At 43.8% G+C, this 26,094-nt stretch overlaps 1 protein-coding gene across 2 annotated transcripts; it reads left to right on the forward strand.

Annotated features, from left to right (window-relative positions):
* Positions 1-6,663: 6,663 nt before the first annotated feature.
* cor1c (Coronin-1C) lies at positions 6,664-25,695 on the forward strand. 2 transcript variants are annotated; one of them, XM_014128684.2, is made up of 11 exons: positions 6,664-9,655; positions 15,851-16,050; positions 20,066-20,188; positions 22,395-22,524; positions 22,715-22,896; positions 23,046-23,165; positions 23,298-23,402; positions 23,621-23,766; positions 23,925-23,982; positions 24,158-24,403; positions 24,605-25,695. In XM_014128684.2, exons 1-11 carry the CDS (start codon positions 6,724-6,726, stop codon positions 24,722-24,724), a joined length of 4,362 nt encoding a protein of 1,453 aa, XP_013984159.1. In that variant the 5' UTR covers positions 6,664-6,723; the 3' UTR covers positions 24,725-25,695.
* The last annotated feature ends 399 nt before the right edge of the window (positions 25,696-26,094 follow it).

The raw sequence follows: 26,094 nt of genomic DNA on the forward strand, positions 1-26,094 counted from the left end.
TCTACTAGGCTATATTAAGCAGCCAGTTTGAAGTTCCATGTTTCCTCCTCCACACTGCGTGAAGCAAACATTTTCTAAAATACAAGCTATTTATTTATAGTTTTAAATATGGTTCACTGGAATCTTTGTTATGGTACCCATATAATGACTGATTTGTGTTGACCCCTTATAGACCTTGCAGAGTTTCAGCTTTATATTAACTAGAAGAAAGGACTGATAGTCTACTGCTATGTGTCAAATAAAGGGGATGTTATTGAGATCTGCTTTTGTTTTGCAGGGATGTGCAAGGAGGGTTTTGTCTCTTGTGAACAGCAGTATATGTTTGCGTTAGTGCTTTTGCATGGGCTTGGTTAAATCCACAAGGCAGAGAATTCTTATTGAGTTAGTCAAATTAAGTCATTCTGACATCACGGGATGGGCAGGGATGTGCAAGTAAGCAAATGAGACTGACAGTGGAAGGAGTACCTCCAACAAAACTACTTTGTAATCCTTCAGGGAAACAGGCTAGACAGACAGGCAGGCAGGCCTGCGGATTCCACAACTCGGACTGGGGTGAGTGCCTCCCTACCTCTGTTCTGCATCTCTAGCCTCAGATGACATTAAGAAAATGCTCTTACCATGACAACAGAGATGTAGACTTTATGGATAGGTTACATCAATTCCGATTGAGTTATATTTGTTGACGTGTGGGTTAGTGCAATGTTAAATTCCTAATTCTCTGGGGAATCAACTAGAGCAGCATATTATTTGATGTTATTCTGAGTGACATATTTTTGCATTCACGTGTCAGACAACATTGTGCATGTGCCTCAGGTGTTTATGTCATGATATAACTCCCGGGTAAAGGAATCGACACTCGACCATCCCACTCCATCCATGGCCATGATGATTCAGAACCAACTCCATGTTTGTACCTCTCAATAGGCTGTTCTGAAGTTGGCCAAAAAAGTAAGCAGAGGTATTTGTGTAGTTATCCATTTATGGCCTACCAAATAATTACATAGCAGGCTTATTGTCACACTAGGCTCTGCATAGCTGTTACCTATTTGACTCTTCTATTAGTTGTTTGAATGTGTGTCCTATGTGGCACTTCTTTTCACTTTTTGTTTCAAAACAGCCTATGGTGGGACTTTCGAGAGTTGCTAAGAGTTTGTTCAATCTGAGTCACATGTCTCTCGATGCTCAGTGTCCTCGCATGATAGGAGAGACATGGAAAGAGCGGGAGGGGATATTTGGGTGAGGTCGTTGTCACAGATGCCTCCCACAGCTGCCAGCTGCTGCCATTATAAGACTCTGTACACATCCATCTCAAAATAACCCCTTAGATACAAGACGGAAGGAACTCTGCAATGCGCATACCACTAATTTTATTTTGTTGCTACAACATATCAACATTGTGAGAATAGAATAAATTAATTGGACCACTCTTAAGTGTATGTGATATGTGTATATGATATGATCATGGCTAGTTTCTCGTCAGGTGAAGGTTACAAAGTCGTCAGACCTGTTTATATCTTTTATTCGATTCAACAACTGGGCCACAAAATTAAGGCTGTACAGGGAGAGTGGGATAAGTTGAGCCATTTTTTTTTTCATTCAGCATCATTCCGTCAAGGGAAGTATACTATTCTTTCTAACAAAGATATCTGCATATGTTTCAGGATGTTGTGTATCCCTGGAAATAGTCAGAATTCATGTCAATATTACAGTTTTGAAAATAGAGCTTGTCCAAAAAAAGGTAGTCTCTTGGGACAACTTATCCCACAACTTACTTATTGGGTAAGTTGAATCACGGGCCAGGGTAAGTTAAGCCTCCTACAAATGTCTGTACTGAATGAAATATTACCACTACCTTTTTAAAACCGTGTCTTTATTTACCCTAACACAATCGCTTTTTGTATTACAATCATTTTTTTAACACAGGCTTAACACCTAACAAACACTTTGTACTTTTTAAACACTTTTAACATAGGCCAGGCCCTGTTGTTACCTCATATCCCAGTGATAATGCCTTGCGTTATACCTGGGAAGAAAACACTTCCATTTGCTCAACCTGACATTGGATCAACCATTGGCTCAACTTACCCCATGGTCATTGGCTTACCCCAAGGCAAACATTTTGACTATATTAGCCCACACAGCTACAAGGATGCACTTTAATTCTTGGTTTAGGACCTCATATTGACGCTTACAGAGACTCCAACTGATGTATAGAACAATCTTAAAATTATCTACTTTGGTTTAGATACAAGCATCATGAAAACTCAAACAAATTTGACTTGGTGAATCTGTTTTTTGGACCTGACTTGCTTACCACTTTTTCCATGTGATTTCTTCCTTCAGACTCCATGAAATGATGACCTCTTCCTAAATATTTGGTCAAATTATGAATTTTGTGTATGGTTTCCTATAAACAAGGGTGGCTCTGCTTACCCCTTTGGCTCAACTTACCCACTCTTCCCTACTGTATTGACCTGTCAGAATTTAATGTAAAAAAAATAAATGTTATCATATTCAAACTCAACGATTATTAAAACATTGATCACTGCGGGGCTGGGTTTAATGCAGTATAATTGTCTGGGGAGCTTACTGAAAATAATGTTTCATATACGAGTAGCCCTGGACAAGGGCGCTCTCTAGGCCTACATGGATAAGCCTAAAAAAATCAGTGAGTGGCTCTCAGCACCACTTAAGCCTGAAATAGCTAGAGAGGCAGCAGGCAGGATTAGTGATGCAGGGTCAAGAGGTTGTCACCTGTTTGTCCTCAATCACGTCACCCTGCGGAATCAAACAGATACTGGAACATGGACATGAAATTAAAGGCTACAGGATGTCTTCATTTGGTTTTCATCCATAGGATATGTTTAGTCACTCCATTTTGTAGTCTACTAAATCAATACCCTATGAACATTGAACATGTATTGCTACAGTGTCTTCAGGAAGTTTTCACACCCCTTTACTTTTTTACTTCACATTTTGTTGTCTTACAAAGTTGAATTAAAATTGGTTTATTTGTCTTTTTTTATCAACAATCTACACAAAATACTCTGTCAAAGTGAAGGACAAATTCTAACATTTGTAAAACAAAATCATGAAAAATACAAAATACCTTGATTAGATAAGTATTCAACACCTTGAACTAATACATGTTAGAATCACCTTTGGCAGCGATTACAGCTGTGCGTCTTTATTGGTAAGTCTCTAAGAGCTTTCCACACCTAGATTGTGCAGCAGTTGCCCATTATTATTTTCAGAAGTCTTCAAACTCTGTCAAATTGGTTGTTGATCATTGCTAGACAACCATTTTCAGGTATTGCTATAGATTTTCAAGCCGTTTTAAGTCAAAACTATAACTTGGCCACAGGAACATTCACTGTCTTCTTGGTAAGCAACTCTAATGTAGATTTGTCCTTGTGTTTTATGTTTTTGTCCTGCTGAAAGATGAATTAATCTCCCAGTGTTTGGTGGAAAGCAGAATGCTTAGCTCCATTCTGTTTCTTTTTTATCCTGAAAAACTCCCCAGTCCTTAACGATTACAATTATACGCATAATATGATGTACCCACCACTATGTTTGAAAATATGGAGAGTGGTAGTCAGTAATGTGTTGTATTGGATTTGTCCCAAACATAACACTTTGTATTCAGGACAAAAAGTGAATGACTTTGCCAAATTTGTTGCTTACTTAAGTGCCTTGTTGCAAACAGGATGGATGCTTTGAAATATTTTTATTCTGCACAGTGTTCTTTTCACTCTGTCAATTAGATTAGTATTGTGGAGTAACTACAATGTTGTTGATCCATCCTCAGTTTTCTCCTATCAGAGCCATTCAATTCTGTAACTGTTTTAAAGTCACCATTGGACTCTTGGTGAAATCCCTGAGCAGTTTCCTTCCACTCCGGCAACTGAGATAGGAAGGACGCGTGTATGTTTGTAGTGACTGGGTGTATTGATGCTCAAAGGAATATTCAATGTCTGTTTAAAAAAAAAAATGACCCATCTACCAATAGGTGCCCTTCTTTGCAAGGCATTGGAAAACCTTCCTGGTCTTTGTGGTTGAATCTGTGTTTTGAAATTTACTGCTCGGCTGAGGGACCTTACAGATTACAGCCAGAGTATGTGTTGGGTACATAGATGAGATAGTCAGTCAGTCAGTCAGTCAGTCAGTCAGTCAGTCAGTCAAAAGTAATGTTAAACACTATTATTGTCCATGCATTTTATTATGTGACTTGTTAAGCAAATGTTTACTCCTGAATTTATTTAGGCTTGTGATAACAAAGGGGTTGAATACTTATTGACTCAAGACATTTCAGCTTTTCATGAAAAAAATAAATAATAATAATTCAACAAACATAACTCCACTTTCACATTCTGGGGTATTGTGTGTAGGCAAGTGACAGAACTGAATTTAATAAATGTTAAATTCACGCTGTAGCACAATAAAATGTGGAAAAAGTCAAGGGGTGTGAATATTTTCTGAAGGCATGTGCTGTTAAGGACATGGTATCACATTTCTGTGTCATAGCGCCAGTTACTGTGATGACACGCAGACAGTGAGCATTTACGTCCAATAGGCCTATGTGCATTTCAGAAGGTTTTGGCAATGTAAATGAAGTTTTTACTTCAGATAATAAACTGACCTTGGTGTGACGGTCAGTTGAGGTCCTAATACTTTGTATCTTTGTTTGCAACCTTGAACTACTAAGAAACATAATGCTATTTTTAAGCCTGTTGAGCTTTGTTCCTCTTGAATAATCTCTCCTCGGCCGTCCATTACGTCAGTCGTAAAACTCTGTCCTGACCAGTTCCCAGACAGACAACCCAGTTCAAAAGTCAAAGCCCTTGTGACTCTTATGTTATTCCATCCGATCTTTCCATGGTCCTCGTTGTCATAGCAATCATAAACAATTAATGGGTTTGAAGGAGGACACAGGAGAGCACTCTGTTGTTGCAGAGCTATAAATCTCTGTTTCCACCGGCACTTAAAATTAGGGACAAATTCGAGTTGGGTCGAATGTAGTTCTCAAATTCGAGCTGAGTCGAGGGAAACCCGGGCCAGCGCAGCCCAGTTTCACAACTTGTGCCAGCTCAATAAGATTTTGGCTGGTGGCGCCCTTACTATGCAACCACCAAGCTGATCCCTGCTGGATGCTGATACAACGTTTAGGTAGCTTGTCTGGGCTTGTTGCTGTTAGCTAGCACATGGACAAGCAGTACTGCAGTAGTCAGACATGACACAAATTACCGCCATAGCTGGATCCTTCATTCATTTTTGCACTACACAATAAACTTTTATGAGAACAGTCAGCCCTTGAATGCTAGCTACCTAATGTTAGCAAGCAAATCAGAGTTGAAACAAGCTAGCTAGCTAGCTAACGTGAGCTAGCAGGAATTTTAGCTGGCCAGGTCGTATTGAAAGCTAGCTACACGGCTCTGAGTCTGGTTGGCACTGGCAGTAGTATGGGGTACCGTTAGTTATAGCATGGTGAGGGTGAATTAAATTCTTCATCTTGTAAGCTAGCTAGCTAGCAACATTAGCGAAGCCAGCTGCAGTTACATATTGGCTACCTAGCAATATGACATCATTTCAAATTTCTGGAGGCAGTGGAAACGCAATTTGAGCTAGCCCACCAAGGCCAGCCCAACCTGGGTTGACTTCAAAGTGCCAATGGAAACGGAGCTGAACTCAGACTGTATGATGCTACTGATGGGACATGATCGGATTGGTTTAATTCTATCGTGTGCCTTACTGTACTATTCTAAGAGTGTGCTTAGATCATGCCCTTACTGTAGATATATGTCAATATGCTTAATATATTTATTTTCAATGGGAAATGGACATTGGTTTTGTTCAGTTCACGTTCCAAACAGCCCTCAGTCTTTGACCTTGGCACCTGGCTGCTGACTGATTCTATTATCCCAGTTGTCCTGTTTCCCTTTTGGCCCTGTGACTCACTGGCGGCAGTGAGAGCCACTTTAATTATAGCGCCACAACATTCCAGCAGGACAGAATGAAGAGAGAGAGAGTCCACTGGAGAGAGTGGTGGGTTTTCAAAAGGAAAGAGAGTAATATATTTATTTTCTATTTCCTATTCTATATATAGAAATCCAGAAAGGTAGAGGTAGGGGGTGAGATTGTGAGCGAGTAAGAGAGCGAGAGGCTTGGCCCTAGGCCTTATGTCAAATTAAGAGATGGGCAAGCAGAATGCTACTGTACACTGAGTCATTCCTTGACCACTGCTGTGTCTTGACATGTATCTCTCTCTTCCTTTTAGAGAGAAAACAACTAAAACAACCAATGGGTCAGAAACTGAACAAAGTGTCGGAAAAGGAGGGAGTTTCAACAAATGCCTCCAATGGAGGAGAGCAGTCGGAGCCCGGTGAACAGGGCAGTGGTAGCAGTAGCGGTGGGACTGGGAGCTATGGGAAAACAGAGGGCCTGAGTGTCAGCAGCAGCCTGTCCAGTGAGCAGGGAGGCGATGAGCTCACTGCCACCCCGGCATTGACAGACACCCTCAGTGAGGGGCCAATGAGCACCTCTCTATGTGAGGAACAGAGCCCCTTGACCGCGGGGGGAGGGAACGAGGGAGGGGACAGAGAAGGCAGGGCTGTCACATATGATATAGAGAAGCCAGAAAGTGTCCTGAACTCTGAGAGGAGCACACAGCACTCAGAGCCCAAAACACAGAATAAAGCTGCGGGTAGTAAGAAAAGGGCAAATACAATGGAAGGACAAGTGAGGAGTAAATCCCTGGCTGGAAGTTGGCACAGCAACTCAGATACAGAGGATACGACAGATATGTCTAACACAGAGGACTTGGTGACTACAGAGCCTACCGAGGAGGACTTTGTACTTCTGGAGAAGGATGAATCGTGGTTATCATCTAATGTGAGGAGCACGATCGCTAATATCAGGGACAAAGAGAAGGAAATTAAACCGCTCTCTGTAAATAGAATAGTGAAGGAGGATACGACTTCTGCCGCTGTTGTGGATAAACCTCAAGACCATACAACGTCGCCTACTGATCCAAAGAGGAACGTTTCTTCTGCTGTGAATGTTCAGAGGCTCAGTGAGGACAGACTTCAGAGCTCTTCAGGAAAAAAACACCAGGAATCCAGTAAGAAGACCTCACAAAAAGCCTCACCTTTGGGTGATGAAACAAGCAAAACACAGAGTTTGCAACAAGTAACACGGGATGAGGATACGAGCAGCACTGTAAACACTTCTTGTGTTCTTTCCGGTAATGGTAGCAGCGGTTGCGATGCACATACCCAATGTTCACACACAGAATGTTCGGAAAGAGCGGATCCACATTTGGCTGAACCTGAAGGCATCGTGTGTCGCCCGAAGAAGGCTGAACGAACTGAAGCTGTCAAAGCTATGAAGGAGAATGAGGCGGGAAAGACTGCGACTTGTGAGCTCAAAACGGGCATTCAAGGCAAAGAACCAGCCCTCTTGAGTATTGAATCAACCCATGCCAATTCCAAACCAAATGATATATATAATAAATCCCCTGAAGATAAAGACTGCACTCATGAGGATTTGGTCCTATTAAATATAGAGGAAGAACTTGATGAGAAAACAGAAGCATTAACCACGCTCAACACAAAAACGAAGCCGGACAAACGCTCGGAGACGACAGATCTTGTTAAGAGTGGTTCACAAACTGAAAAAGAGCGGAAGGCCACAGCCACAGATGAGCATCCACAGGTGAAAGACGTGCCGAGGAGGGAGGTAAAGAGAGACTGTGTCACAGACCACAGGATTGAGGCTTGTCAGTCAAATCGGTGCGAACCTGAAGTACCCAGGGCATCTTCCACATGTGTCCCAGGACATATTGACACACCAAATCCTCCTCAGCCTCCACCAAAGGCCAAAGGTACAGACAAAACTGGGAAATCCATTCAACAGTTTGATAATGTAGAGAGCCATTGTGGTAGTGTCTCCTTACAACAGCAAACTGAAACTTCTACTGGAAAAGCAAAAGAAGTATCCCTGTCCACTGATACATGCACCTCCATCACCAAATATCAACATTTAGCTGCTGAACAGTCTCAGAGTAAGACTGAGGCTGTTTTACATGATGCTAAGGAAGAACTTGCTGGTAGTTGTTCTTCTGTAAAGGTAGAGAAAGAGCCAGTACTTCAGAATGCAGTCATATCTCCCTCACCAATTCAGATTCTGAGTGTTACTGAGAATGCCAAAACATCCCTTTCTGATGAGAATGTTAATTTAACGGCTGGTAGAAAAACAAACATCCAATCAGCTGCCTCTATGTCAAAAAAACAGGTCAAAGTTAATGTCCTCTCCTGCTCTGTCCCCAAGATGCCACAACTCATAACTGCCTCGTCCTCATGCTCATTAGAACAATGCAATGTGATTCCCTTACCTCCTCTGTCTGTGCCAACTTTAGAGGACAGTGATGGGCAGAGGCAGGTTGTTAGCATGCAGATGGAGAGCCAGCCTGTCTGTTACATTGCTGTCATCACCCCACCACCCCTCATTCATAGTCTGCCTGAGAGGAAAATGGAGAGCACATTGCCAACACAACAAAACAACAGTATGGATTTCACCCAGACAGAGGACAAAGCGACCTCAGGTGCCTCTATAGATCCTTATGTTGCAGGGAAGAGGCTTAAACCAAAGGGGCCTCCTCCACCTGTCCCAAAAAAGCCCCCAAATCCCTTCGTTAAGATTCCAGCTGCAAAAACATGCTGCTTGGATGAGCAGAAGATATGTGATGATTATTATCACAAGGAGGAGGAGGAGAAGAAGAAGAAGAGGAGGAGACATTCACATCAAGTCAACAAAGAAAATGCTTGTGACACAGCTCCTCAGGACATGTGTGTGTTATGGGACAACACAGGTGCTGCTTACACTGTACCATCCAACATGTACACGCCAGATAATTTCGATTTTTCACAACGACAAAGGACACCAACTAGAGAGGAAAAGTATAGAAATATCATAGATTTTGATGCTTGGGCACAAATGGTCAAACGTGCTGCAGAAGAGGAAGAACCAAAACAACTTGACATGTTGGACGGACAACCTGTTTTGGAAAAGCAGGCTAAATTCAAAGGTCCACCGCCTCCTGTACCAAAAAAGCCCCAAAAGCCATTTGTTCTATTAGAAACGGTTGCCATCTCAGAAGACATAACTTGTCCTTCATATGACGAGGAGATACGAGAACTAGAGCAGGCCTTGTGTAAGAGAATGGAATGTGATGATGATGATGACCCTGAACCCCATGCTGACACTGTCAGCACAGATGTCCGTTGGAAGAACTTTGACCACAGTGACCGTGGAATCCATAGTGGTCTTGTTGAGCAGCGTTATCGTGATACTGTGTCTGAGCACGAAACTGAGACATACAGGCCTGTGGCTGAGCATGAAACTGAGACATACAGGCCTGTGGCTGAGCTCATAAAGGAGACTAACCGGATGCACCAGAGAATCAGGCATGCAGACTGGACAAAACCCCTTGCGGCCAAGTCCATGATCAGACATGCAGACCGGGCAAAACCGCTCACGGCCATGTCCATTGCCGGGGCTGTGGACCAGGGCCAGAGCCTGAAAGTATCACAGATGAAGAAGGCCTTTGATGTCACTAAGAAGCCTGCTGAAAAACCACCAGAGCCTGAACCCAAAAAAGGTAAGAAGGTGCTTTGGATCAATGTTCTCTCTGTCTATATGTCTCCCTCATATCAAATGTAATTTGTAACATGCTTTGTAAACAACAGGTATAGACTAACAGTGAAACTCTTAATTGCGGACCCTTCCCAAAAATGCAGAGAGAAAAAAAGAGAATAAATAGAAAAATAATAACACAAGGAATAAATACACAATGAGTAATGATAACTTGGCTATATGCACGGGGTCCCAGTACCGAGTCGATGTGCAGGGGTTCGAGGTAATCGAGGTAGATTCAGTATGCATAGTTTCCTAGGAACTGTCGGCGCCGGAAGTACTAAGATGTATGTACGTACACAGTAGGTAGGGATAAAGTGACTAGGAAACAGGATAGATAAACAGTAGTAGCAGTGTTAGTGTATGTGATGAGTCAAAAGGGACAATGCTATAGCTATTGGTTAACTATTTAATACTTGGGGGTAAAAGCTGTTCAGGGTCCTGTTGGTTCCAGACTTGATGCATCGGTACTGCTTCTATGACTTGGATGGCTGGAGTCTTTGACCATTTTTAGGGCCTTCCTCTGACACGTCCTGGTATAGAAGTCCTGGATGGCAGGGAGCTCGGCCCCAGTGATGTACTCTCTCTCCCTCCCTCCCTCCCTCTTGCTCGCTCACTCTAGTTGGTGTGTGTGTCTCTCACTCTCTCTCACCCACACACACACACAGCCACACACACGCATACGTGAGGAACCTGAGTTGTAAAGAAGTCATTTTTGTCAGATTGCAGTCTGCCTTTGAGTCAATGACACACACTAGCCCTTTGGAACTATGTTATGTACATGTTAGAATGTGTTAGTCGTTGGGTTCAGCTGTACTGTACATAGAACCACATGTATGTGGGAAGTTTGAGGGTTGGCAATAGTGCCTGATAAATTGCTGACTCTTACAATGAAAATAAATAAGGTACAGGTTGACTTGGAGCAAACATCTGAGAAATGTGATAAGCAGGATAGCGTGAATGGAGACATTTGGAACTGCCTGCCCTGCAGTTCTCAGAATCACCACATGCAGGCGCACTAAACATAAGAAAGCTGAGTATTGGCACATTATTGTACACATTCTTTTGCTGTTGGTTTTGAATGTGCCTTGAAGTTTAACTGTAGGCTATGTCCAATCTAGCAGGGCTATGCAGTTACATGGGTGTGTCAATTAAAAGGTAAATTAGGCTGAGTGTGTGACATTTCATGCTGGTTGCATGTACAGGTTGTTTACAGCAAATACTCAATCATTTCTGAGACCATTGGCATTGTTCCTCCAAAACGACCATGATCTAGGCCTAGTTGTCTTTTTATTATAGACCTACTTGTAACAGTGTTGGTGATGCTTTCATAGACCCATTAATAATTTTCAGTGGAGAAAAAAAAGCATTTTTTATTAAAAGAGTATCTTTATCATATAAATGAGACAATTGGTATCTCTCCGATATGGGATTCCTATAATGCCTCATATGGAAGAGGCGGGGATGAAACAGGGCGTTGCTTCCGGTTCATAGAATTGCAGTCTGGAGGGAAAGAATACTCGAACGGCTGAACGAGTGTAACAAGGGAAAATCTTAACGGACGAGGGCTAAACTACCATATTCATGTTTTCAGATTGATTACCTCGTGTTCACGGAAAATTTCGCATAGATTTAGGAGGTAAGGAAAATGGACTGTCCTGTATTTGCAGTAAACATCTTGCTGCTAGCTATCCTACCCGGCTGTGCACCGTTTTGAATGGGAACAGCCAGATCCATGAATAAAATCTGCACTTGCGTCATAATAGCTCACTGACGGTGGTCTATGCTCCAAATTCTAGACGGTAGCATCTTCATGTAAATTCATAAACATCTTTGTCATCCATTTATTAGACACCGCTGTAGCAAGTCATTATTAACCGCACATTTTTCCTCCTGAGTGGGGAGCTGCCTTTGGAAATTATTGCTAATGAATTGCACATAAGGAAGTAGCTAGCATTTTTGCTTGCCACACAATGCATGGCGATTGTCCACCTTTAGATTATGGAATGAAGAGTAGCCTGCTATGTTCTGACTATGGTCAAATGTGTTGGTTTATTAATACACTGTATTTACATGTCTACTCTGATCAATCATCAATAACCTGTATGAATCAGAAACATGCATGGAGATGACGGCAGCCTACAGGACCCAGCCATCTAGCTAATAGCTAGCTACATTGCTTAGCTACCTAGCTACATGCTCTGTGGCAGACAATGATGTGTCCAATGATATGCATCAATGATGCCCAGTCTGATAGCTAGCTAGGCCATAAACGTATTATAGATGCCACTGGTGGGGTTGTCACAGTTCAATCCAAGACTATAGTTATCAGTCTGTCTACTGCACCCATACTGTTCTTACCAGGAAAGTAGGCATATGGCCTACCTTAGTCTGACCAACATTTTAATCATTTTGAACACAAATGCAATAATTTGGTTACAGTGTGTCCTTAAGTCGACCTCACAATACCTAGCACCTACTATAGCAAATGGTTTGCATTATTGGTCATGTCACTTTTGCTTGCTGTAGTGGAGGAGAAGTTATGGTGAAGTTGGACATTCATCTATCAGGGGTGAGAAGATATTATATAGTATATGCCATGTATCAGACGCTTTTATCCAAAGCGATTTAGTCATGCATACATTTTTTTTGTAAGGGTGATCCATGGCAACCATGCTCTACCAACTGAGCCACACAGGACCGATATACATGATTGACTTCTGTTTAGCAGCAGAGTATGTTAGTCTCAAAGTTGCTGACATAACTGTCAATGCTGTATGTTGTGTATAGTAAGGATTTATGTATGACCCTTCCATTCCAGTTACAGCTGCAACTAACTCTGTAAGAAGAATAGAAGGGTGATTCCATATCTCTAATTGAACTACAGTGAAAGATGCCATACACTCAGTAAAAGGAGAACGTAGACCCAAGGTTCATATGGGTGTGATCTTTAAGTTGCAGTGGTGCTACCCCAGACTCGGTCCTTTTTGTGCCATGCTGCTCTCTGTAAAGTAGGTCATCGTGTTGAGAGAAATTAGGCATGCGAGGCATGGAGCACATCTTGGTGAATGGTTCATGTGTGTGAGAGGAGAGCCTATCCAGAATGAATCATTAGGGCTGAAACTAGTAATGGAACGAAATGTTCTGTTTGTCAAACCCTGCATGTCCTTCTCTGGCTGCATCTTGCGGTTGTAGTTATGCAGGCTGTGGTCATATAACCACAGCATCATAGCCTATGTCCTGTACCCAAGGCTTCGACCCAGGAGAGTATTTGACCCAGGAGAGATGGCCTTGCTGTGCTAATGCCTGTTCCCGCTTCAAAAGAGATCGATGTGTGACTAGGAGAGTCCATTCAGGACAAATTAAGGATAGCCTATGTGTAGGCTAATATGATTTATAGGAAATATGGTGTTGCTATATATGCAGATGTTTCTGTCACTGGCCCCATTTCATCAAAAAGATGCAAGCCCATTGACCTGGGCTTGGTTGATCTCAGTCAGAGGAGGAATGTAAACGCCGTAGCTCTAGCTGTCATTCACACGTGTGTGAGAGAGCGGACGGCCCAGCGACACATGTACCAGCTCCTTGTATAATGAAAATGACCTTGACTGAAAGGCCATCTTTCACCACAGGGACGGCTTCTGTGTTATTCAGATCAGGACTGTTGTTTCTGTCTATCCTACCATTCAAAACACGAGCTCAGGGCTCCTAACAACAATCTATGAGATTATGCCCGGTGCTTACGTCAGGTCAATTGATAGGCTATTTACTACATTCTGGCAGTCCTTGCGAGATTGCGAGGTCATCGGTGAACATTCTGAATAGACGTTGAAGGTAGCAGAATGTGGGTTAATGGTACAAGTACATAGAATGTCTGACTGGCATGCCTATTCTTATAGCCTGGTCTATTATCACTGTCTGCCATGCACATTGTGACCACTATATGGGCTAAAGGAAAGATACAACTTCTGCATCCACTTCCTGTGAAGGAAACCATCTGTCATCAAAAACAACATCCCATATGAAGGATGGTGGTAGGATCAAAATTCATTGAATGCCAATTGCCAGCAATGGTGAGTTTCGGCATGGGTGGCATGTTGGCAAAATGACAACTGCACACAGTATCTCCTCTCAAGATTATCCACCAGGTCAAGGGGGTGTCAAGTACAAAGTTTTAGTGCACTATGCTTGTGATACTTGATTAAGTGAAAGGTCTCAGGGAGTCTGAGCTAAAGGGCCTGAGTGGAACATAGCCCATAAGCATCAGTTCTATTACTGCCTGTCCTGGCTCAGCCCTGGCTGATTTCACAGTACTGTACTGTGGGTATGCACCGCATTCTGTTGGTGGCTATGGGAGACACAAGGAAGCCTTTGATGCTAACCCGTAATTGATTAAGCTCTTCCTGCAGCAGGGTCAGCTCTTCTGATGGGAGCCTGCTCCCTGTGAGGCGTGATGGGAATCTATCATTGTTGTTATGGAAACAGAGCTATACGCTAGCTAGACAGACCTCTCGTGGGACTTTGTTTGTGGCCAGCTTACACCAACATGCAGCTTGCCAAAGTGAACATTGGGCAATGTGAATAAAGGCTGCCTAAGTAGGCTAATAAGAAGGGCAGTGGATGAGATGCAAAGTTTTCTCAAAATACATATTAGGCTAATGCTTTCTAGGTTCATAGTTCATACACACAAACTCAGCCATCACCTCATTTGATCAGATGCACAGAAAAGTAGACATCTAAAAGTCTGCCTCTATTCTGATTTGGAGCCAGCTCTGCTGTTAGGCTTGATCCAGTTTAGATAAGCTGTGATCTACCATTTGAGGCAGAGATGGGGATAACTAACTTGACCCTATCCTATAAAGTTTTCAATGTGAGTGGCTTCATATCAACTGAGCCTTAGTTTGGGCAGTGGCCACACCAGTATTTGTTTTCAGTGTAGAGCGTGTCTAAAGAGAATGTGAAGTTTGATATTTGTATATACACTACATGACCAAAAGCATGTGGACACCTGCTCGTCGAACATCACATTCCAAAATCATGGTCATTAATATGGAGTTGGTCCCCCCCCTTTGCTGCCATAACAGCATCCACTCTTCTGGGAAGGCTTTCCACTAGATATTGGAACATTGATGCGGGGACTTGCTTCCATTCAGCAACAAAAGCATTAGTGAGGTTGGGCACTGATGTTGGGCGATTAGGCCTGGCTCGCAGTCAGCGTTCCAATTCATCTCAAAGGTGTTCGATGGGGTTGAGGTCAGGGCTCTGTGCAGGCTAGTCTAGTTCTTCCACACCGATCTCCACAAACCATTTCTGTATGGACCTCGCTTTGTGCATGGGGACATTGTCATGCTGAAACAGGAAAGGGCCTTCCCCAAACTGTTACCGCAAAGTTGGAAGCACAGAATCGTCTAGAATGTCATTGTATGCTGTAGTGTTAAGATTTCCCTTCACTGGAACTAAGGGGCCTAGCCTGAACCATGAAAAACAGCCCCAGACCATTATTCTTCTTTCACCAAACTTTAAAGTTGGCACTATGTATTCGGAAAGGTAGTGTTCTCCTGGCATCTGCCAAACTCAGATTCGTTCATTGGACTGCCAGATGGTGAAGTGTGATTCATCACTCCAGAGAACGCGTTTCCACTGCTCCAGAGTCCGATGGCGGCGAGCTTTACACCACTCCAGCCGAAGCTTGGCATTGCGTGCGGCATGTGTGCGGCTGCTCGTACATGGAACACCATTTCATGAAGCTCCCGACAAACAGTTAATGTGCCAACGTTGCTTCCAGAGACAGTTTGGAACTCAGTAGTGAGTGTTGCAACCGAGAACAGATCATTTTTTACATGCTATGTGCTTCAGCACTTTCACTATATATACAAAAGTATCTTGATTAAGTTCTGGGGGGAGATGTATGAGGAAAGATACTAACGAGACTAGGAAAGTCTCCACCCACCCTAAATCTGAAGCCAAATTTCAATCATGTCTATGGGCCAAATTTCCCATCCGGACCAAAGTTCATTGTTAGTCATCGCATCCCACAGTCTGACAGACACTAGGATACCATTTATGTAACGTGCGTCTGTCCATAAGAGATTAGTAACCCTGTTATAGCATCTGTCTGACATCTCTCTCTCTCTCTCCCTGTCTCTCCTCCTGATGACAGATATGTTCAGGCGAGTGGTGCGAGCGAGTAAGTTCCGTCATGTCTTTGGCCAGGCGGTGAAGAACGACCAGTGCTATGACGACATCCGCGTCTCCCGGGTCACATGGGACAGCTCCTTCTGTGCCGTCAACCCCAAATTTGTCGCCATCATCATCGAGGCCAGTGGGGGCGGAGCCTTCCTCGTCCTCCCTCTGCTTAAGGTGAGTGTGTCGCTGTCGGCCAACCAGGCAGCATCGTGGCTCCTCCTGTTTCATCGCTCTTGGAACACTTCCTCTCACTGTTGGCCTAGATCTCAGTATTAGTTACATTCAATCGCTCCATTCTGTTCCAGTATGATTTTGATTATTTGTTATTTCCTAAGGATTTGATTACTGAGAGTATTTGCAGAGGTCTTTCTTGAAATGGCTCATTCCTATGACTTCAACTAAATTAGATTACAATGATATTTTACTATGCCGGATATATGCCAATCGAATTTTGTTGGCCTGACAACGTATGCAGAACGTGAGGGTGCGCTGTCGTATCTTACTGCAAAGGGCTTGCCCACCTCGTTCAGGTTTTCTGACCTTATGGAAGACCAACAACTTCTGGACAGTAGTGCTACACGCTGAATGGATTTTAGGTCAAATGTCTAGGTGGTTTAAATTTGGTGAAAGAACATTTTATTTGAAAGAAGCTTCCTATGCCTGGGATTGATCAGCGTGACTAGCGAACCAGTGTGTGTGCATATGTGTAGGGGAGTTATGTGAACAGCCAACAGCAATTGTCTGTGTCTCCACTCTCCTCTCTCCCCTCCTCTATTCAGTACCCAAGAGCTTGCTGCTGCTGTCAGCAGATTTGACCATATATGGCAGTCCAGCACTTTGCATGTCAGGCTGCCTACAGGACCATTTCCTGTCTGTCTCCCGATTGGCTGATGGAAATGTGTGTTGGCTAGTGGATTCTGGGACATGGGTGTTAAAAATGTTGTGGTGAACTCTACATTCAAATATATTAAGCAGAATCACTTATATTGATGAGTGTCATATTGATGTTGTAATCAAATATCAATTTGCATTATTTGTTCAGGAAAACATGTTTGAGTTTAAAGGGATAGTTCACCCAAATTACAAAATGACATTAGTTTCCTTACCCTGTGTAAGCCGGTCTATGGACAAGGTATGACAGCAATAAAACGTCTCGGGGGGGCACTGAACTGAACTGCACGATTGTTGATGACATTCCGATGTTCAGATAAAGGGAATGAAATAGTTTAACATGCGCACTACCGCAGCGCACAACTCAAACAGCGGTGTGTAATTCAAAGCCTATACTTAATCACTCAGGATGTAACTTTCCAGTGCTTCTATTTTTGCCATGTAATGTTATTAAAACTAAATCAGACGACCTCATAGAATTGTTTACCTAGTCGACTTGTTGTTTTGTGTTCTATGCGACATCTGGTAATATGTTTAAATCATTTAAACACAATTTTTACCGACATGTTATTGGGCTCATTTCTGGAGGTGGAAATTATATTTTAGATGATGTCTGGCATCATTTTATTTTCCTACATTTTGGAGTAGAATGTCCTTTTTAAAAAGTCACCAGAACTGACCTTCACCAGAACTCAGTCCTTCTACATAAATATGATCCCCGGGGGCACCCCGGACCCCCTGAACAAGGATACTGGAATTGGTCAACTCCCAGTTTAATACATGTACAAAATGATCCTCTTCCCCAAAATGCATGATGGTCATAACCTCCCCTTTAATGTAAGAAAGTTAACTTGGCCCCAGACAATTGATCTGAGATCGACTTAAGTTTCAGTCATGGGATTTTTTTTTACCCCTGGTTTTAGCATTTGTGGCACAAATCCCATTCAGTCATGGGACCGATATTCACATTTTTCACGTATCATGTCCAAAAAATCCAAAAGTATCTCATTGATTGTGAAGCTCACCAAAGTCTCACTTGCGCTGCATATACATACACAAGCAGCCCAATTTGGATATTTTCCCCCACTAATTAGTCTTTTGACCGATCACCTCAGATCTTTTTCAGAGCTGATCTGATTGATCAAAAGACCAGAATTCGGCTGCCTGTGTAACGCAGCCTTATGGATGATTTAAACATGATTGGCTAAAAATGCTAATATCGGTCCCATGACTTGAATGGGATTTGTGCCACAAATGCTAAAACGTTAGCATTTGGAAACCGTGCCAGCCACTTATAGTAACAAACACCATAGACAAGCAATCAATCACATATCTATTTTAATCAGTATGGTTGTTGTAAAGGCATTTGTATTACATGCATTCACGCCCTCTTGTTACACTTGCCTCACTGACCCTAGGGTACTGGATGGGATGCAATTATTCTAGTCCACTTGGTTAATTAGTTTACATTATCATATATTTCCTTCATCCCCCTTAAAGAGACTGGTAACTGCTACATTGCTTAAAGCGGCACTACGAGATTCTGGCATTTAAGCCGTTTTCCGACGTACCCAAAGTCAGATTCACGAGTTCAGCAACACATCTCCAAACACCATTATTCACAACAATTAGACAGTATTATCCATGGAACAGAGATGATTGTTTGAGTGAATATGTAACTTCCTGGCTGTGTCTTGAAAATATTTCTCCCTTTTTGCGTGAGTGTGTTCTCCAACATCTGCTGTAACATCTGTTGTAGTCACTTACCTCCAGTCTGTCTGTCCACTCATGTAGCAGTAGCCTATATAATGGTCAGATGTCAACCTACACTGGAAATTAGTGATTGGGGAAAAATGTACACAGTAAAGTATAGCGACGATATATCGATTCTATGGCTTCAGTAGTATCAATTCTCTAACAAAAAAACGCTAAGGTTAGCTAGGCCTAGTCGGCTGTTCCTGCGCCAAAACTCTGGTATTACTTCTCTAGTTTGTTATCCATCTTTTTAAGTGGTGAGCCAACATGTTTTCAGCAATTTTATGTCCATGTGGTCAGAACTCGTTTTACTCATGGCTCTCTCTTGTCCCTCTGCAGTAGACACGGTGAGCAATATCTTTGGAGTGTCAAATTGCAATAAAATTGCAGTATTGACTCAAAATACATATAGAATCGCAATACATATCGTATTGTGATGTCCCTGGAAATTCCCAGCCCGACTGGAAACGTGACTGTTACCGACGTCTTGTTCTAGAACAGATCTGCATTCCCCCTGAGAGGGAGGCTTGTGTATGGGGAGTCTAATTAGTGAAGATACTCAGTCAACAAACCCAAACTATCCCTCCCTCCTTGATCTGTATGATAGGCCATGTTGTGAATATGAACTTACTGGCTGCTGTTCCCGCTCCTCCTGGCAAGTTGTTACCGTGACAACAGCAGTAATGGCAGACAGGGAGTGCCGGTTACGCCCCAGGGGGTCAGACCGGTGATTAGATTGCTTCTCAATTCCAGCATCTCATAATTAGGAGTTTTGAGAGCCTGATATTTCTATTTAGTATTAATGGCTGATTGAGAGAAAAAATATCAACATAGCTGCAGACTAAATGAAACATTAACGAGAATGCATACCTCTCTAGCCCTATACCTTGCCATCGCGATCACTCTTGGCAGGGACACATTTCTTTATCAGTGTGGTATTAAAAAAATGCTGAGGTCAGTAACAGCCGTAGTCAGGGACTAAGCTAGTTGTAAAAGGAGAACCGGTTTCTCACACAGCCCTTTCGTGACGTCACTGAGGCCTCAGTCCTGCCAGGCACAGAGTCGGTGTCGGCCTGGATTAACCCAAAGACAGAGGAGCTGAGCGAAATAAGTGGGTCCTCCTCTCCTCATCACTCATTGATCCAGTTGACGGCAGAGGTCACACGCTGACCCCCAGGTTGCTCATGTCATCTAGAGGCCCTCTGATTGGATTAATGGTATTTTTTTTTAGGAACGTTAGCCTGCGGAGTTTGTAAACGACCACGTCTCATCATGCCTTGGGGATTTGATGATAGTAAAGATGATGAATGGCGCTGAAAGAAAGTAATAGTTTAGAAATGCCAGACATACAGTAACAACAAAGTGTCTGTCTCATAGGGAGAGTAGTATGTCCTTTACCCTAACGCTTTATTTTATTCGTTTCTCCTTCACAATTCAACCCTTGGTCTTTGCCAGTAGGATTGGGGGCTCACAGTTCAGTTTCTCCCGTCCTATGTTACTGATCTCCAGCAATCATACCAAACCTCCTCTTTTCTCTCTCCAGACGGGTCGCATAGACAAGGCCTACCCAACAGTATGTGGTCATACGGGACCTGTCCTGGACATTGACTGGTGCCCTCACAATGACCATGTGATCGCCAGCGGCTCCGAGGACTGCACGGTCATGGTACGTACGTCTAGTTTTCACTGCTTACATGGTCAAAATGGTGTCGCGGTGACACTATGGTCAATATGCTGTCCTACCTACCTGCTACACACTTGGGCGCCTTGTGTGCATCTTGTGAAGTCAAGCTTGTCAACCCCTATAGATTATTTTGCAGTGAACTCGGTGACATCTCTGAGAAAGACCTGAGATTCACATGGGATCAATAACCCTGTCTGTCAGTGCTGCAACATTAACCTCCGTGGTGTGCTCTATACACAAAGCATGTGTCATAGCGTAATCAGAACCCCAGCCATATGTAAATGGTGGGGCGGTGAGGTCATCCTGTCAGTATGTCTTGCGTCTTTATTTGGTCTCGCCTGTAGCGAGAGACTGAAGTCCACTGAGTGGTCCATACAATATTTGATCTAATTTAATGTATTTTATATGATGCGATAGACCTAAAAGATGGAATACAAAAACATTGTAGGAAGGTCTGCTCTCTGAAACATGAAGTGTTATGCAGACCTTATTCCTCTCCCTTCCTTGTTTCTGAACAAAGGGTGTGTTGTCCCCATCAGCTCTCTGCTGCCACCTTTAGACTAAACACTGTTAGCACATCCTGGTAACATTAGACAAGCACATCAAAGATTGTATGAAGATGCCTAGAAACTGCTTCTCCAATAGAAATCGCTGATCGAAGCCTCCCGAGTGGCGCAGTGCTCTGAGGCACTGTATCGCAGTGCTAGAGGCGTCACTACAGACCCGTGTTCGATCCCGGGATGGATCCCAACCGGCCGTGATTGGGAGTCCCATAGATCGGCGCACAATTGGCCCTGCGCCTTCCGGGGTTAGGGGAGGTTTTGGGCGGGGGGGGTTTGGCTCATTTGTGCTCTTACAACTCCTTGTGGTGGGCCGGGTGCCTGCAGGCTGACCTCGGTCGTCAGGTGAATGGTGTTTCCTCCAACACGTTAGTGCGGCTGGCTCCCCGGGTTAGGCGAGTGGGTGTTAAGAAGCGCGGTTTGGTGGGTTGAAGACACATGACTCGACCTTCGCCTCATTGGGGAGTTGCAGCAATGAGACAAGATCAAAATTGGGGAGAAAAAAGTTGGTTAAAAAAGAAAATCACTGATCACAATGTCATGGCTGAATGTGGGGGTGCGAGTTGGTCCCCCTTTGCTGCCATAACAGGCTCCACTCTTCTGGGAAGGCTTTCCACTAGATATTGGAACATTGATGCAGGGACTTGCTTACATTCAGCCACAAAAGCATTAGTGAGGTCGGGCACTGATGTTGGGTGATTAGGCCTGGCTCGCAGTCGGTGTTCCAAATCATCCCAAAGGTGTTTGATGGGGTTGAGGTCAGGTCTATGTGCTGGCCAGTCAAATTCATCCACACATATCTCAACAAACCATTTCTATATGGACCTCACTTTGTGCCCTGGGGTGTTGTCATGTTAAATGTCATTGTGTGCTGTAGAGTTAAGATTTCCCTTCATTGGAATTAAGGGGCCTAGCCCAAACCATGAACAGCCCCAGACCATTCTTCCTCCTCCACCAAACTTTACAGTTGGCACAGTGCATTCGGGCAGGTAGCGTCTCCTGGCATCTGCTAAACCCAGATTTGTCCGTCGGACTGCCAGATGGTGAAGCATGATTAATCACTCTAGAGAATGCGTTTCCACTGCTCCAGAGTCCAATGGAGGTGAGTTTTACACCACTCCGGCTGATGCTTGGTATTGCGCATGGTGATCTTAGATCTCTGTAGTGAGTGTTGCAACCGAGGACAGACAGCACTCGCCGGTCCCGTTCTGTGAGCTTGTGTGGCCTACCACATCGCGCCTGAGCCGTTGTTGCTCCTAGAAGTTTCCACTTCACAATAACAGCACTTACAGTTGGCCAGGGCAGAAATTTAACGAACTAGTCTTTTGGAAAAGTGGCATCCTATAACGGTTCCACGTTGAAAGTCACTGAGCTCTTCAGTACGGGCCATTCTCCTGCCAATGTTTGTTTATGGAGATTGATTGCATGGCTGTGTGCTCGATTTTATATACCGGTCAGCAACGGGTGTGGTTGAAATAGCCGAATCCACTAATTTGAAGGGGTGTCCACATACTTTTGGCTGTGTAGTGTAGCTTTTAGTCTGTCTCCATAGTTAAAAATGAGAAAATCGCTAAAGACAAGTAGAAGCTAATGGCATCATGACTAACTTAATCTCTCTGTGTCTCCAGGTGTGGCAGATCCCAGAGAATGGGCTGGTCACCCCGCTGGCTGAGCCTGTGGTGGTGTTGGAGGGACACTCCAAGAGGGTGGGCATCGTCACCTGGCACCCCACGGCCCGGAACGTCCTCATGAGTGCAGGTAGAGACAGCTTTGACTCTCTGCTCTCACACAAGGAGTGTGGCACGTTCAGCATGGAGTACATTTGTCACATCAGCTCTGAGAATACAAGGCATCTTCTATATTTTTCACTCTACTGCGGGATTGCACTCTGCTATGAGACAGAGGCATGTGGATTCTGACTGTTGTTTGTTTGTGTCCGTCCTTCCAGGCTGTGACAACCTGATCATCATCTGGAATGTGGGGACAGGCGAGGCCATGATCCAGCTGGAGGACATGCACCCTGACGTCATCTTCAGCGCCTGCTGGAGCCGCAACGGAGCCCTCATCTGCACCGCCTGCAAGGACAAGAAGATCCGCGTAATCGATCCCCGCAAGGAGAAGATTGTGGCGGTGTGTGGGTTGGGGACTCTGGGGGTTGGCTTGATATGCACTCTTCTCTTTCATACTCATTCACAAACACCTACACACCCTCCTACCGAGACGTGTTATTGGTGCTCAAACATACGATCCTCTCTGACAGACGTGCTGTGTCTTTTCAGGAGAAGGACAAGGCCCACGATGGAGCACGGCCTATGAGAGCCATCTTCCTGGCTGACGGAAACATCTTCACCACCGGCTTCAGCCGCATGAGCGAGCGGCAGCTAGCCCTCTGGAACCCTGTACGTCACCTCCCAACCAGACATATACACACACACACACACACATAGATGTTCATGCGCTCATAGATGCACATATCCTTATCTAGCCACATATCCATCTTAGCACATGAAATGTATTTATTGTGTTAACAGAAAAGCATGGAGGAACCAATATCAGTCCACGAGCTGGACACCAGTAATGGAGTGTTGCTGCCTTTCTACGACGCAGACACCAACGTGGTGTACCTGTGTGGGAAGGTGAGGATGATATGCTTGTTTAGAGATGTCATGTCTTTCCTAAATCCCTGTCTTATCCCCCGAACCCAGTAGCACCAATAGTTTCCCATCTGGATGGCGGATTAGTGTGACGTCCGTCTTTCTGGGAGGATTTGTCGTTTTCTATTAACCTGACACTGTTAAAGTGCAGCGGCAGAGTCTCGCACGGGTTTTCTCAGTAAGCTCTCATCTCTGTTCAGGGTGACAGTAGCATCCGGTACTTTGAGATCACAGACGAGGCTCCGTTCGTGCACTACCTCAACACCTTCTCCAGCAAGGAGCCCCAGAGGGGAATGGGGTACATGCCTAAACGTGGACTGGACGTCAATAAGTGCGAGATTGCCAGGTAACGACCATACACTTAGAAAGTGTTTGACGGCTTTGAGACCTTCTCCTTTCGTCCACTAGAGGGAGGGCGTGTTGCGCTATTTGAGAGAACAGTCCCAATGCCTTTGATTCCCACGGCTGTACATCCTCATTGTATGATGTCTATTTCCCGTGCAGGTTTTATAAACTGCATGAGAGAAAGTGTGAGCCAATCATCATGACAGTCCCCCGAAAGGTTTGTCTCTTTCTTTGACTAATTATTTTTAACATTGAAGATATTGATGCTGTAAAAAAGAGTGCATTTGTCGTTCAGATGGGGGCAATATTAAGAATGGACAACAGTCCACCACTGACTAGAGTACAATCCTGATACCATTACGTCTCTCTCGCCATCCCACACACACGTACAGTCGGACCTGTTCCAGGATGACCTCTACCCGGACACAGCGGGACCAGACTGTGCCATCGAGGCGGAGGACTGGTTTGATGGGAAGAACGGTGAGCCTATCCTGATCTCCCTGAAAAACGGCTATGTCCCCGGAAAGAACCGCGACCTCAAGGTGGTCAAGAAGTCCAACGTCCTGGAGGGCAAGCCAGCCAAGAAAGCAGAGAACACCTCACCTGCCCAGAGCAAGGCCTCTCCACATCCCTGTACAGTGAGTAGGACTGGACAGTTACCGTAACAACATAGTGAATAAACTGTACTGTAACACTGGCAACAGTCAAGATGTATTAAGGTAAACTAAATAAATCAGTGACTAGATTTGGATCTTAGTCATTTTAGCCATTTAGATGGTTTGTGACGATGTCTCTTGTCATTTTTTTTTACTTGTAGTTCTTTCTCTGCTTTATCACAGCAAAATGAAGGGAAACTGGAGGAGCTACTGCGAGAGGTCAAGTCGCTCAGAGACCTTGTCACCCTACAGGACCGTCGAATTGCCAAACTGGAGGACCAGATCTCCAAGGTTGCCATCTAAGACTCGACCCCCGCTCAGGACCATTCATTGGTTGGGAGAGAATCAAGTGTGCGGGGCCAGCCACTGGCAAAATTGTAGAATTCGGCTTCATCAATTCCGCTTGGCATCTTCCCAGCGACGATCCCAAGCACGCATTCCAAGATGAACTTTTTTTTTTCTCATCATGCCTACCCTCACACTTTCCTCTAAAACACTTAGAGAAAAAAACTGTTGCAATTCATAGTCCACTTTTTACTGGGGATGAAATGCATTTAAATATCTGCCATTTTTTTTGTTGAATGGAAAGTCTTACCGTTTTTGTTATTGTTTTAAATTGTGGTCAAGAACATTTATGTGAAGTTTTTACTTACTGCCATACTCTCAACAGTTGTATGTAACCACCAGTATTGCCATATTCCCTTGATTTTTGTGCTGCCAAATTTAAATGGTGTGTGGTTCATGCACCACTTTTACATTTTAGTTTTTTGTGTCTTCTCTCCTGTTGTGCATTCCAGTTACAGACTATAATATCATAGAATAATTTAGTCAAAGATAATTATTTTCAAACCAACTATAGCTGTTACTGTTGCAAAAGAAAGACAAAATAAATCAGCTTTTTTTTTTTTTTTTTTTTGCAAGCCAACTGCTTGTATTAAGCATCAGGTCACTGAATGTGAAGGAAGTGCTTCTGATCATACTTTTAGCTTCTGCTCTTCTGGGTATAGATTTGAACTGTGGCGGTGTCTGGAGGCAGTGGGGTAAACTGCAGCTCTCGCTGGTGTAAATGTTGTGTAAGTGTAGTGGTGCCTCTGTCACTCTGTGGCTGGTATTAGGGGTCAATCTGAGGTCCCCTCTCCGGTGCATGTTGTGGCATTTGGAAAGGACCACTCTCAGCACTTGTTTCACTCAAACCTTTGACATATAGTTCTGTGCATGCAATAAAGATTTTACTCATGCACATGTCTTCTCCACAATAAATCCCTTAAATTCTTTCTTTGCACTAACTTCTCTTTCTGTCCTTTCTCCTCGGTTTGTTTTCCTGGCCTGAATGAAATTATCCACACACTGGAACAGGCAGAGCAGCGCAGAGTCTGATGCAAGACAGATCAAGTGGGATTTTAGAAACCATTATGTTAATATCATACCCCCAAGACATGCTCATCTCTCCCCATTTCAATAACGGGAGGTTAGCATTTTTGGGGGGAGATATATTTGTCCGTTTAACTTTCTCACTTTTATAGCCGATTCTTTCAGGGCTATCTGTAATCATGGTAGCATCTACATTAATGTAGAAGTGTTGAGAAACATTCTATTCTTACAATAAAAGTGACTCCAAAACCACACAATATATTATTTACCATTCATTTCAATTGGACACAGAATGATCTGAA

Source organism: Salmo salar, chromosome ssa01 (assembly GCF_905237065.1).
Source record: "Salmo salar chromosome ssa01, Ssal_v3.1, whole genome shotgun sequence".
NCBI classification, from domain to species: domain Eukaryota; kingdom Metazoa; phylum Chordata; class Actinopteri; order Salmoniformes; family Salmonidae; genus Salmo; species Salmo salar.